The sequence below is a fragment of the Rhineura floridana genome, chromosome 6, assembly GCF_030035675.1.
Source record: "Rhineura floridana isolate rRhiFlo1 chromosome 6, rRhiFlo1.hap2, whole genome shotgun sequence".
NCBI lineage: Eukaryota > Metazoa > Chordata > Lepidosauria > Squamata > Rhineuridae > Rhineura > Rhineura floridana.
This window is the reverse complement of record NC_084485.1, coordinates 48,977,838-48,991,592: the sequence shown is the minus strand read 5'-3', so window position 1 is coordinate 48,991,592 and position 13,755 is coordinate 48,977,838. Positions and strand designations below refer to the sequence as shown.

At 40.5% G+C, this 13,755-nt stretch overlaps 1 protein-coding gene across 2 annotated transcripts in view; it reads left to right on the top strand.

The window, feature by feature from the left end:
- Window positions 1–266: 266 nt before the first annotated feature.
- Window positions 267–13,755, top strand: part of LOC133387275 (rho GTPase-activating protein 39-like) — a 122,365-nt gene continuing 108,876 nt past the window's right edge. The window contains exon 1 of one of the 2 annotated variants that reach the window (XM_061631738.1): window positions 267–388. Coding sequence is in view for 1 of the 2 variants with exons in the window: in XM_061631734.1 (XP_061487718.1) it covers window positions 378–388 (11 nt within the window). In the remaining variant the exon portion in view is untranslated. The remainder of the gene's footprint in view (window positions 389–13,755) is intronic. The other variant, XM_061631734.1, reaches the window with a different exon arrangement.

Sequence of the window (13,755 nt, the reverse complement as noted above, 5' to 3'; positions counted from 1 at the left end):
TATTCTGCATGAGGTGGTTTTAAGTGTGAAGTGCTGAAATGCGTGATCTTCGACAGGCAGAAAGAAGTGAGAGGAGGAAGAAACGGTTTTAGTACACTAAACTACTGTGAACTCTTTGCTAGCTTTTAATCCCAGGTCCCCTTTCATTCCAGATTTCCAGTATACCCGAGCTGGCCTTCCCCACCAGACGGACTGAAGAGCGGGGTCCCGCCTGGTTTACTCCACACGAAGGCGGGAGGGGCAGCGGCAACAGCGGCGGCAGCAGCAGGCGGGATCGGGTTTCACATCCTGATCCTGTCTCGCTCAGGAGCAACAGACTTCGCTCAGCCTGAGGGGCACAAGGAGGGAAGCCCGGGCGCCGCGGCCCGAGCGGGGACATGGCGGAAAGGTGAGTGCCGCTGTCGGATCCAGTCAGTAACTTCGGGAAAAAGGGGGTCCGGCCGCTTGCCTCCCTACCTGTGGACCTGGGAGGGGCGCAGGGCTGGGCCTTAGCCCAGACGCAGGGAAAGTGTCGAGAAGTCTCAGCCGCCATTCCGCGCTCCTTTTCCCGGCCACCGCGAGGCAGAGGGGAAAAGAAAAGTCTGTGGAAACTTTTGGGCGTTCTGTTTCGGGTCTCTGAACGAGAAAAGGGGTCATAGGCACCACAGGAGAGCCTGTTGGTCGGCATGGGCTCACTTGAGGCTGAAGAGGGAATATCCTAAAACCAGGGGAAGGAGAGCGGGACAAAAGACGGGAGGCGGCGGCAGAGGGAAAAGTAATGGGATTGTGGTTAAAGAACAGAGTTGTGTGACTCTGGTGGAAATGAAGTTTAACCCGCTTCCAACCCCTTCACAAACTGGCTAGGCGTCCTCGCACGAAGATGATCCTGTAACTGTTCACACGTTGTTATTCTTGGAGTAGGGTATCTTTTGGCCGACAGTAATCTGAGTCGCTTTAGGCAGCGGCTGATTACCGAACTATATCTGTGACTACTTCAGTGAGGTATAGGTTTGTTGGTGAATAATGTATGATGTGCTTATGCATCATGCTTGAGATTACACTCTTGCACACTGCAGGTAATGACTATCGCCTCCTGGTGCCATCCATTATTGCAATAGCTAACACAGATTAGAAATCCTGTTTAAAGCAGAACCATGCATTGAAAAGCAGGGGAAAGTTCACCTTTGCATCACTTATTAACCACAATGGTTGTGAGCATGGCAAGGTACTAAGGTAGCTAAAAGTCCACAGATCTGAGTTGTGGTCTTCGGTAGGCACATTTAGAAATCGCATGCTTCTAAATGTGTTTAGAGTTAGTATAGAGCCCAATTATGCCAAGGTCAACATATGCAGTGGGATGTTGTAGTCCCACCAAACCCATTGGGACTCAATTCCCATTGGGACTCAATTTCCTATCTGCATAATGGGGAAAAATCTTTCTTCCTTTGTCTGGCTTGGCTAATGTTGTGTATATTTTAGAATGTATATACAGAACAATAGATTCCAAACTGCATTGGAACATAGTATGGATGTAATACATACTTATGAATAGTGTTGCTTCTATAGGGACTGATCATGCACTCAGGCATTTCACATATTGACCATAATAGGATCACATCTGGTTCTTTTGCCCTACACCCAGATCCATGAGTGGATGCTGCACTTGGATTATTATACAGATCTAGCTGTTCTAGCCAGAAGGCTGTTTTCTTTGGCTGATCAGCTGCTGACCTTCCAAGCCTCTCTTCTGTGGTGTAGGCAGCTTTGCACTGTTGGTGCCAGAAGAAGGAATGCAAAATAGGCAACCTGATACTTTTGAATGGAATGAACTTCTATTTATATAAGTGTGCATGTTTCTGAAGTTGTACTTTGATTTGTATGTAGTATAGACACAAATAATATTCTAACTTGTTTGTACACAAACTCTTATACCAACATAAATTGTTGGACCAATAAAATATACTCATTTACTCATTTTGCATCAGTTTATTCTTGAAGGAATCTGAAATAACTTGAATGCTTTAATAATTCCCACTGACAGAAAACAACTTTTTTTAAAAAATGAAGTAACTTGTTATACAGCATAGGGCTAGGATCCAAAGAACTGCCCAAATCCAAGAGTTTGGGCATGCCCAATATGGCAGAAATTTTTAGATACCACCACTCCGCACAAACACTCAACAAACTATATTGCAATAAGCAGCTTGTGTCTCAAACTGGTTTGGAGTGTGGCATGGGGGCCTGCTGTTTAAAAAGCTTATATGACACTAGTTGTGTGCAGTCCTCTTTATCCCATCTGATGAAGTCTTTCATACTAGTAGAGAAGTGCAGCTTGTTTCTGTGCCTGTTGGCTTTGAACTCATAGGGACTTACTTCCATGTGACTTGCTTCTTAGTAAGTGTGCATAGATTGCAGCCTTGATCTAAACATGTTGATCCAAGCTGTTTGTATTAGAGAAGACTTTGTGCACTTCTTTGGGATAGACTGTTACTTTTTTTGTGCTTTTTTACATTTCATACTAGTGTTCTTTTGTTTCTTTTGTAGCCCACTCCCATGTAGAACTATTACTTCCAAGATAAAAGTGAAGATCATGTGTACTTGAATAGGAACATTTTCCTGGAAACATTGAAAACCAAATGCTGTTTTTGCTCTGCTTGGAAACTTGTAAATTCTTCATAGGTATTCAACAACATCATATATCCACAGCTCTTAAGTCCAGAATAGACTGCTGTGATCTGTATATCTGGATTGGTTTAACTATCTGATATTTTGAAAGTTATGTCTTTCTCAAAATGATTGAAGTGCTGGTTCTGGACTAATAGTTCTACTTGAAGGGGCTCTTTTCATTTAAAAAAATTACTTTGGAATGAAGCCTGTAGAAGGGCTATAATAAATATGTAAAAGTAAGAGATCAGTGTTGTAGGGGTGAGCCTTTCCATGCATAAAAACAATGTCAATAATGGAATGCTTTGCATAATTTTTTTTTGAAACAAAAAATCATAAATATAAAAAGGAGTTGCCTTTTGCATGGTAGTGTGCTTGTATGTAAGTTGTATATTTGGTCAAACATTTTGGGTAATAGATGTATAAATGCATTTTAATAGATTTAAGAATTCTCCTTTGAAGGCCAGTGGAGTTTATTATGAGCAGAAAGAGAAAGGGGTGGTAGAGTTTACTATACAGGGAGATAATTACTGAATTATTCTGATCTACTCAAGGAACACTTCAATTAGTAAAGTAGTACAGTTAATAAAGCACAGTAAAAATTAACCTCTTCAAGAGGGCACTTTCTCCTTCTGGTGACTCCCTTCAGTAAGAAATGGTTGGGTTTTTATGTTTTATGTGTTTGCATTTGTGTCTAGTGTGACACATTTTAAAATTGTACAGATGATAAACATATTTTGTATTGTGTGTTGTGAGACATTTTTGAAGGCATTGCTGGGAAGCAGGATAAAAATTGAGTAAAAATAAAAGCCTCTGAGAGCATGACAACCCTTCCCACAACAAAGCTGTAAAAAAAAAAAAACCTGGATCATGGTCAGGCCCATAAGACTGTAGTGGGAACTTTTTGGTCCAGCAACTGGATCTTTATCTCTTCCCCATTCCTCAGGGCAGAGACCTATCAAATGACATCATAATCATCTGACATAATAATGGTTTCAGATGAGTGCAAAGTGGGCAGTCCCACCCACCTGTCAAAGTTCATTTGCGGGGCTGGAGGAAATGTTTATTCCTCACCAGCACATTCCCTGCAGGTAACCTGCTGGTAAAGTAGCATTGAGCAGGAATGATATCTCGACTCATCAGCAGAGACTTCAGACCTGGTCTGAGCAGGATTTAACTCCTTGCTCATCAGCTGACCAAGCTAATCAAAAATTTGTCAAGAAATAGGGAAAACTAAACAATGGCCCACAGACTGGAAGTGTTTAATACATATCCCAATTCCAAAGAACGGGGATCCCAGAGAATTCAGTAATTATCGAACTATTGCCTTAATATCCCATGCAAGTAAAGTAATGCTCAAGATTCTACAACAAAGGCTCTTACCATATATGGAGTGAGAAATGCCAGACGTCCAAGCTGGATTTAGAAAGGGAAGAGGCACCAGAGATCATATCGCAAACATACGTTGGATAATGGAACGGAGCAAGGAATTTCAGGAGAAAATCACCCTGTGCTTTATAGATTACAGCAAAGCCTTTGACTGTGTAGATCATGAAAAATTATGGAATGCTTTAAAAAAATGGGGGTGCCACAGCATCTGATTGTCCTGATGTGCAACCTGTACTCTGGACAAGAGGCTACTGTAAGGACAGAATATGAAGAAACCGATTGGTTCCCCATCGGAAAGGGTGTGAGACAGGAGTGTATTTTATCACTCTATTTGTTTAATCTGTACGCAGAACATATAATCTAGAAAGCGGGATTGGACCAAGATGAAGGAGGTGTGAAAATTGGAGGGAGAAATATCAATAATTTAAGGTATGCAGATGATACCATACTACTGGTAGAAACCAGTAATGATTTAAAACGAATGCTGATGAAAATTAAAGAGGAAAGCACAAAAGGAGGACTACAGCTGAATGTCAGGAAGACTAAATAACGACAACAGAAGATTTATGTAACTTTAAAATTGACAGTGAGGACATTGAACTTGTCAAGGATTATCAATACCTGGGCACAGTCATTAACCAAAATGGAGACAATAGTCAAGAAATCAGAAGAAGGCTAGGACTGGGGAGGGCAGCTCTAAGAGAACTAGAAACGGTCCTCAAATGCAAAGATGTATCATTGAACACCAAAGTCATGATCATTCAGACCATGGTATTCCCGATCTCTATGTATGGATGTGAAAGTCGGAAAGTGAAAAAACTGGAGAAGAGAAAAATCAACTCATTTGAAATGTGGTGTTGGAGAAGAGCTTTGTGCATACCATGGACTGAGAAAAAGATAAATAATTGGGTGTTAGAACAAATTAAACCAGAACTGTCACTAGAAGCTAAAATGATGAAACTGAGGTTATCATACTTTGGACACATAATGAGAAGACATGATTCACTAGAAAAGACCATAATGCTGGGACAAAAAGAAGGGAGTAGAAAACGAGGAAGGCCAAACAAGAGATGGATTGATTCCATAAAGGAAGCCACAGACCTGAACTTACAAGATCTGAACAGGACGGTTCATGACAGATGCTGTTGGAGGTCACTGATTCATAGGGTTGCTATAAGTCATAATCGACTTGAAGGCACATAACAACAACATCAGCTGATGTCACTTGCCCATCAGAAAGATGACAGCTGATTGACAAGTGGGCATGCTTTGAGAATATGCTAGGTGGGCCAAATTGGGCTCCCTGGCAAGGTAAGGTTTGCCCATGGGCCAGAGGTTTTCCACCCCTGCCATAGGAGGTGAAACCTATAGCAGAAAGCAAACCTGTGGTCAGGCAGAGATTTATTAGTAGACTAGTCTAGCTGGAGCCACTTTAGAATGAGGGGCACAGAAATATATTAAGTTCTCAAATTCAATAGGATTTTTTTAAATTTTAAGGTTTTAAGATTTAAAATAAATTCGATTTTGAAGTCTATTTTACAACTGGATAATGTCTCGGGCAATGTTATGAAGGCAAAAGAAATTTCTAATTTAGAATCTGTTAGTTTTCAGATGGCAGAGTGGTGAAAACTTTACAGTCTGGGTTTTAGCCTGTAGTATTTCAAACCTTTTAGGTAAATCAGGGTAGAATTGATAGGAAATAGTAGGCACTGAATCTGTCTTGCTAGTATGACATGCAGGATGTCCAATGGACAGGTCTTGTATCGGACATTGGATTCATTTTTTAAAAAATTGCTTCAGGGGCTCTTTAATCACCAGTTAACAAGGTAGTCTGCACCTTTAAGAAAAACCTGATGGTAGATTTCAGTTTGGAGGAAAGTTAATAATCCACATTACCTATAGCTAGTCATATAGTGCTGGCTGTTCCACCTTGGTTGTGAAATACTGAAACTGCTGTGTATCTAGATATGTTTGAGGCCTTATTTGAAGTCACACAGATCTGAACATATAAAGCATCCTTATACTGAGCTGGTTGACATGTTACCCTAACCATAGTTTACTTTAAACTATGTCTTAATTGTGAATGTGCCTTCCACCCCCTGCACAGCTTCCTTCCGTGGATGCCACACATGGCTTGTTGTGTCATGTGAATCCTAATTATTATTTGTTTGCTTCAAATGATCCCATGAGTGATAAACCAGAAATAAGCAAGTAAAAATAATTGGCGTATTTCTGGCTTGCTACTCGTGGTTTGTTTGAAACTAAACAAACCACAATCCAGAGTTCTGCAATGCGATAAGCCATACTATGGTTTGTTTGTGCCATGTGCAACACTGATGGGGGGAAGCCACACAAAAGGTGGAAGGCCATTTCATAACAAAGAGAAAGGAATCCCCACTGGCCACCCAGCCCAGACCTAGCTGTTGAACAGATAAACTCTAATGAACAGCCTGGACTTTTCTAGAGAGAGGAGAGTGAAAGCACTTTGTCAAAGACAGAGAACAATTTTGCCAAGGTCACACAGAATAGAGAAAATGTGACTTCAGCTAAAATGAATCAGCGTCTCTCTCCAGAAGGAGCCCCCACCTTGCCACAAAGGCTAGAAAATGCTAGTTAGCCAGTGCAAGTCGTGTGCTGCCCCCTTGCTTTTATAAGGAGTGTTGGGGGAAATCCTTGTGACAACTCTCTGTTACTTCCATGTGCCTAGTTCTGTATCCTGATATGCCTAGAATGTTTGATACTGTGTTCCTGTGCTGACTTCTGGAATAAAGGTCATGGAAAACCCAGTCTTGAGTCCTGCCTCTGCTTCTCTGGTAGGGAGTCAGGACACACTTATTTCCAAGTATAGATGTTTAGGCTTGCTTACTTGGGAATATCCTATTGAAACCATTGGGATGTGCTTTCAAATAAATGTGTTCATGATGAGGCATAAATTAATAAAATGTATTTCTCCACATAAAAGATGCTTCTAAATTCAGGACCAGTGCTGCTATAAGCTCTTTCATACAGCTGAACTACTTTTGATTGCTAAGGGTCTGTTAGCATGATAGACTATAGTCTGCAAGAATCATTATCATTATTGTTACCCTCCTGATAGTCCTGCATTCTTCTCATGCTTGATTAGAATTAATATATGCCCGAATCCTTAACATAATTTAGATAGAAATAATTGATTCACTTACATATTGTAACATTTGGCCTCAGATATAATTACCTTCTTTGACAACAGCTTCAAGAGAGGCAATCTGCTCTGATTATTATGGCCATCTTGCAAGTTAATCAGCTGTTTCGCCCTGTATCACTCCTCTGGCCGTCATTGGCACAATAATGCTGGTCCCACGTAGGCTGCATACACACCATAAATTTAAAGCACATGGCTTCCCCCAAAGAATTCTGGGGACTGTAGTTTAGCCCTCACAGAGCTACAATCCCCAGCACCCTTAGCAAACTAGTTCCCAGGATTCTTTGGGGGACATCATGTGCTTCATCATGTGTACACAGTGTACACAGCCTGTTTACTCAACTTTCACTTAGGCTGCTTGAGCACATGAGGGAACAGGGAAAACTTAGAATTTGAATTCTAATGTCTGTGTGTATTCTGTGACAAATTAAACCCCCTACTTTATGTCATTATATGGCGCCATTGTGGGTGCAGTCTCAAAACCTTTTGTTGAAAAGAACAGTCAACTCTAGCTCTTTAGAGGTACAATGGAGGTAGGTAATGTCCTTGTACCTACTAAAACAAGAACTCTTCTAACCTTTTTGATGTTAAAAGAATCTTCATGCAGGGAGCTTAACTGTCCTATAGATAAAAAGAATTAGGAGAATGCTTTGATTATCTACTAGTCACTAGTGCATTATCTATAGTTAGACCACATTGGTCCTGACAAACTATAAAACTCCCTCTGCTAAAACAGGAGGTGCTTTCAGCTTTTCATTGTTGCTTTGAACACATTTTGTTCAGTTGTAGGTAATGTGGCCTTCAAGCTTATTCTAGAGCCGAGTCCCTATTTGCCTTCTCTGGTATGGAACAGTATACATCCTGCCTCATAACAAAGTAGTGATGTACAATATACAAAACAGAATGCTCTCAATCCTAAAGATCATAAAATGTCAGGTGAAAAAGATTCATTTTGAAGACAACATATATTAATTGACAAATTTGTCAGACTCAGTATAGGAATTGGTTTCCTGTGCTTTTAACAATTACATAGATGAAGGATTATGTAAGGAGCAGCTTCTCCTGCTGCTGCCTAGTTTAGGAAGAATTGAATTTCCCAGTTCTTCTATACAATACCCCTAACACTTGTTGAATCTGGCAGCCCAAGCTGATGCATTTAGCCTTAGTCAAGTTCACAGTGGAACAGACATCTGCATGACACATACTTGTCTGACAAGGCTTGGTTAAACTATTTCTAAAGTTGAAATAGTGGAATCCTTGGCAGGCAGACATTGAGTATCTAGAAGACCTCCATCGTCAACAGTCATAAAGTTGTATTTGAAGACTGAAGATTGAAGATTTGAAAAATTAATATACAAAGGACAATATCCAATTAACTCATTATGTCAGCACAAGGATTTCTGCTTGCACAGTGGAACTCCGCCCCTCAAATCTGCTCTGGAGGGTTGGGAGAACCCCCAGAACAGATTTAGGGGACGTGGGTGGAGGAGGGAGAGAAGTTCCATTGTGTAAGCAGAAAACCTTGCACTAATGGAATGAGTTAATTGGATACTGCCCAATTTGTTGTTTTTTAATGTATTCCTCTATGTATCCCCAACTTTTTCCTGGCTCAGAATTAGCCTCTATTAAAATACATGTATTCTTAATGCTTAGTCTTAAATCTTTCTTGCCTCACAGGAATACTATCTTGTTCTAACATGCACTCTACATGAAAATCCCTTTAGGCAGTCTAAACAGCCAGTAATGTCACCCTTTATAATATAAATTAAAACTATGGTAAGCATGAGGATCTGCTTTAATCTTCATTTATGAAAGGTATCTGTGGGAGATTTATTAGGATTGTCTACCTGGAGGTTAATGATTATAACCGTCATTATGGTCTCATGTGTAAACTCTTCTTGTATGTTAAAAGTGGCTTTTTCAGCAGGAATATAAAATTAACTTTGAAAAAGTTGCATTTAATCCAAGAACAGGAGCCTACATGCAATGTGTTTGTAGGCATCACCTATCACTGCTAGGCTATAATCTGAAAAGCACTTTTCTGAGTGTAAGCAGCTCTGAAAACACCAGGACATACTTTCAAATAAACATGCATAGGCTTGTACTCTAGAAAACAAGCCCCTGGACAAGTGGACACTAATCCACAAAATGTTTATGGCCTAATACTTTGTTATTCTTTAAGGTGCCACAAGACTCTTCATTGTTTTTGCTCCAACAGAATAACATAGCTACCCCTCTGGAAATTCTTTTTAACTAGATATCATTAAGCATAATTGCCCATTCCTCTCTACGTAAAGGTAGCCAAATACCTGTGCAATTTCTCAGGCACTGTAGGGAATCTTTTGAAGGGAGAATGCCTCCTACTTACTGTAGATTCTTTTTCCCTTCCCCCTTACGGTGATCCATCTGTCTTTTATATTCTGTGTTATCTTGCGCTACTCCCTTCCCCTTCTGTACATAGAAACAATAATGCAGATTAGAACCTCAAGGCCACTCATAAGCAAGGATGGAAAGACTTTAGATTTTACCATCCTGATTGTGAGGGTTTTAAGTTACCTGCATTAGATGTTTTTTTTTATTTTGAACGTCAATTTGTTTTAAAGGTACCTATGACTTAATTCATTATAAGTTTAAAAGTATTGCAGGTTTTGAGTCTAATAAGGCCTTCAGGCATGGAAGTTTAAAGTAAGAGCCAAAGAAGGCTTTCCCCATGGTTGCTTTACCTCTGTAGTGCTAAACTGGAAGTTTATGCGAGGGAAAAACATTCTTTAGAAGAGATACGAACTAAGGTAGATGTTTTAACCACAATACATCTTTTGGGTTTATAGCCCAGAATATTGTAAAGAAGAGACTGGTGCTGTGGGCACACAAGCAGATAACAGAAATTAATCAGAGTGAGAGATGCAGGCAAGATCACGTGCAAAGTAGGGATGGAGGGATGGGGGTCTGATTTAAAGAGTAAAAGCAGCTTTGCACAAATTCTGCTGGACTTTCCATCTCCGCAAGCTCTTCACCGAGCCACTTTTTTCTCAGCCAGGTTATTATTTCCAATATCAGATCCTAGACTGGGAAAAAGGGAGTGTGCTCTGACAAAAGTGGAAGAATGTTCGACACCTTCTGCCATGTACCACTTTTGCTCTTTAAATTGAACCCTACCTGCTTTATATGTGATTGAGGCAGACCTGCATTTAAAGATGCAAGTCTGCTGGTGTCACATTTTATTCTGGGCCCGTTCATGGTATTTAGCTTCCTCATTAGACTCCTTCCAATACGTTAAAGGTTTCTGATAGTTTCTTTTAGAAACTTTCCAGCGAGATGCTCTTTCAGACTTACTACAACTTGGATTCAGGGTTATAGTCTGGAAAGTAGTGCCACTTGGGACTTCAGACTGCAACAGAGAAAAAATCCTGAAAGAACTTAATTCAGAATGACTTACTTTCTTGAAAAGCAGTTGACTGGAATGTGGTTTTAAAGGAAGCTGGCTTTCTTTCTCTTGAGTTCTGTTTCCCATCTTTGCTTTCTCATAAAAACAGAGTGTGAAGTCAGAGTTTCCATTTTAAAAACAACAAAAAATGTACATGTTGCTGAAAGCCAGAGACTCTAAAATCCTGCAGTAACAAAGCCCACCATATCCTTCAACCTCAGAACCCAAATTCTGCAATTGGAATAAATATATATATGAAATTTCATATATTTCCGTGCATCATATACTTTGTATAGCTGTATCATCAGTTTGTTTTTGTAGAATATAGAAATCTTGTTTTGAGTTTTTGAGTGAATTGTGGAAATAATATAATGGAAGACCATGTCCAGGCTCATCCAGACACTTGGGCACAGGAAAATGTAACGTGGTATTAGTCTTTTGTGACCTGCTACTAGTACTAAGTAACGTATTTCTCCATGCTTTATTTCTGGTTTGTGACACAACCCAGAGAACAGTTAAGTGTGGTTAAGTGCTTCTGATGCCAAGGTGATTAAAGCACATTAACTGTGTACTCGATTGTATTATCTTTTTAACTTTGTATTTTTACTTGGCTGCAAGGTTTAATCAATAGATAACCAATTAAAACCTTTATTGGTTAAGCTGTGATAGCACATTTTAATCAGTATGAGTTAAAAAGCACTCTGGACTTTTTTAGCCTACATGAGGCTAGGAAAGAAAGGTGTGCACTCAACACTGCATTATCTTCAAGCAAGATCACTGAGGGCTGCGTTATCAGTAGCCCTGACAAATTAATTCCTTGCACTAGTGGAGGTTGGGCATGCCATTTTGCTGGGATCAAGGACTACTATGTCTCTAATTAAATGGTGTCAGCTTTAATAAGATATTCCTGTGCCCCCAGTCCATGCAGGGAAAACTCTGAGGTTTTACTCATTGGGTAGAAAGTGAGAACCTGATACCACCTCTTTTCCCAGCCATGCAAGTTCCAAATGTATTAATTATTTATTAGATTTATATCCCACTCTTCCTCCCAGTAGGAGCCCAATGTATGAGATAAGGCAGGCCTATCGCTGTGGATCACTGTAAAGACAAATGATAGTAGGAAACAATATATACTGTGAGTCAACTACTGTTACCATTTTCCAGATAGGAAACTGACAGAATCACCATTTACCACTGCTAATACACTTCCTCTAGATCTCCAGGTAATGGCTGGTATTCAAAGGGCCACACATGGCACTGAAAGTCTTCCCTCCCTGCCCAGAAAAATCTTATGCCCCTGAGTAAGTGAATCCTCTGGAGCTGCATGGCCCTCTGGAACACCATCGGCCTGGTTAGAAGTGATGGAGCAGTGCTAGCACACTTCCCGAACCCCTGTATAAGAGACAAGCTGTGTGATGAAGGAAGAGCACAGAGAAGGAAGCAGGGCACAACAAGACTATCGGGATGAGAGATTAGGTGACGGTGAGCCACCTACAGTGGCACCTGGAGATGCAGCGGAGTTACATGCCCAGGCCTCCAAATGCAAACTCTGCTTGCCAAGGCACAATTGGGACCACATCTTAAGGCTCCAGATTGTTTCTTTGCATCTGTGTTGTTACCAGCCCGCCCCCATGTAATATATGATATCAGGTGTGGGATGAGTAGGTGTGACTGGAGAGAAGAGGACTCATGCACCAAATTAGGCCCCTGCTGGGCCTAATTAAATCCACAGGTTCTAGGCTTTCCACAGCTGCCAGAGATGATACTGTGACCACTGCACTCTTCTCTCAGTGATCCTCCTGATGCACTGCCATGATCTAAACTGTGGTTTGGCTTAACATTATGTCTAAACCCAGGCTTGTGCTGTGTCTTGTTCCACACTAACCACGAGCTGTCACCAAGGTTTGTTCTTGGGTTAACAGCTCATGGTTTGTCTGGAAGAGATGAATGCTCAGCCAAACCACGGCTTATCTGACAGCAGCAGGAGGACCAGAGGAGGAGTGCAGTGGCCAATCCTCACACTTACGCTTTCGTACTAGGCCATGGTTTGGGTGTTACATGTGAACTGAGCCACTTCAGGGGCTTGGTTTGGCTAATAAATATATTAGCACAATTGAAAATTACTGGTTTTTATTAACAAAAGCAAAAACATAAAGAACACTTGGAGGCTCTTTGTCTCTGCAAAGATTCAGACACCTCAGTGAATAACCACAAAATAACACAACATAAGAATAGGCAGATGGATAATGCAGCCAGTGGTCTCTTGTGGGAGTCTTATGCAAAGCCTCCTTCCTGGAGCAGCACATACAAACTGCAATATATGATCTGGGCAGTCAGGCTCAAAGAATTCAGGCTGTATCCAAATGGTTTGAATGAAAGACATGTTGCCATTGTGCTTGAAATGAAAATGGTTTTCAATGTTTCTGAATATCCTTAAACTGTCTGTCCATTTGTAAAACCTAAAAGGGGGACTGGAAAAACAGTGTTTGATTGTATAGGTTCGAAAAGAAATGTGTTATTTACTATAAGTATTTTTATAACACTCTTCAAAAAAAGGGATACCTAAAAACTACTCGTTTGATAAGGTTAGATGGTGTTATAATTAGGAGTAGTGGTCTGTGCTAGGAGACATAACCTTATTAAGCTAGGGACAAACCTCCTAGCAAAGACTTATTTGGTCATACCTATCAGACTTCACTAAAACTTGGCAATTAACTGCAATTAATCTCTCTGCACAAGGAAGCTAAAGCTATAAAAGGGAATGTAGTATAGGCTAGGAAACTGCTGTGGATGAAGTGTTGTGTGCGGTGCTCCACCCAATAACAATGGAACAATAGCAGTGAATGTTTATTTAGTGAAATGATGGTCTGATTGTATATCAAGATACCTAAAACACATGGCAGTTGGCACCAATGCACAAGGATGCAGAGTAGAATTGTTTTACAACTTGCCAGAGATTTCACAATAGCAGGCATTCTTGTTTTGGCTTAACACAGAGGGGAAAATGTGAATGTGAGGGCAGAATGCCACCCCCCCAAAGGTGGATCTTCCTCATAGCTCCTGTTTTTAAATAAGTAAAAAGTGACTTAAGTTCTTTTTTACTTTTTATGGCTTTGGG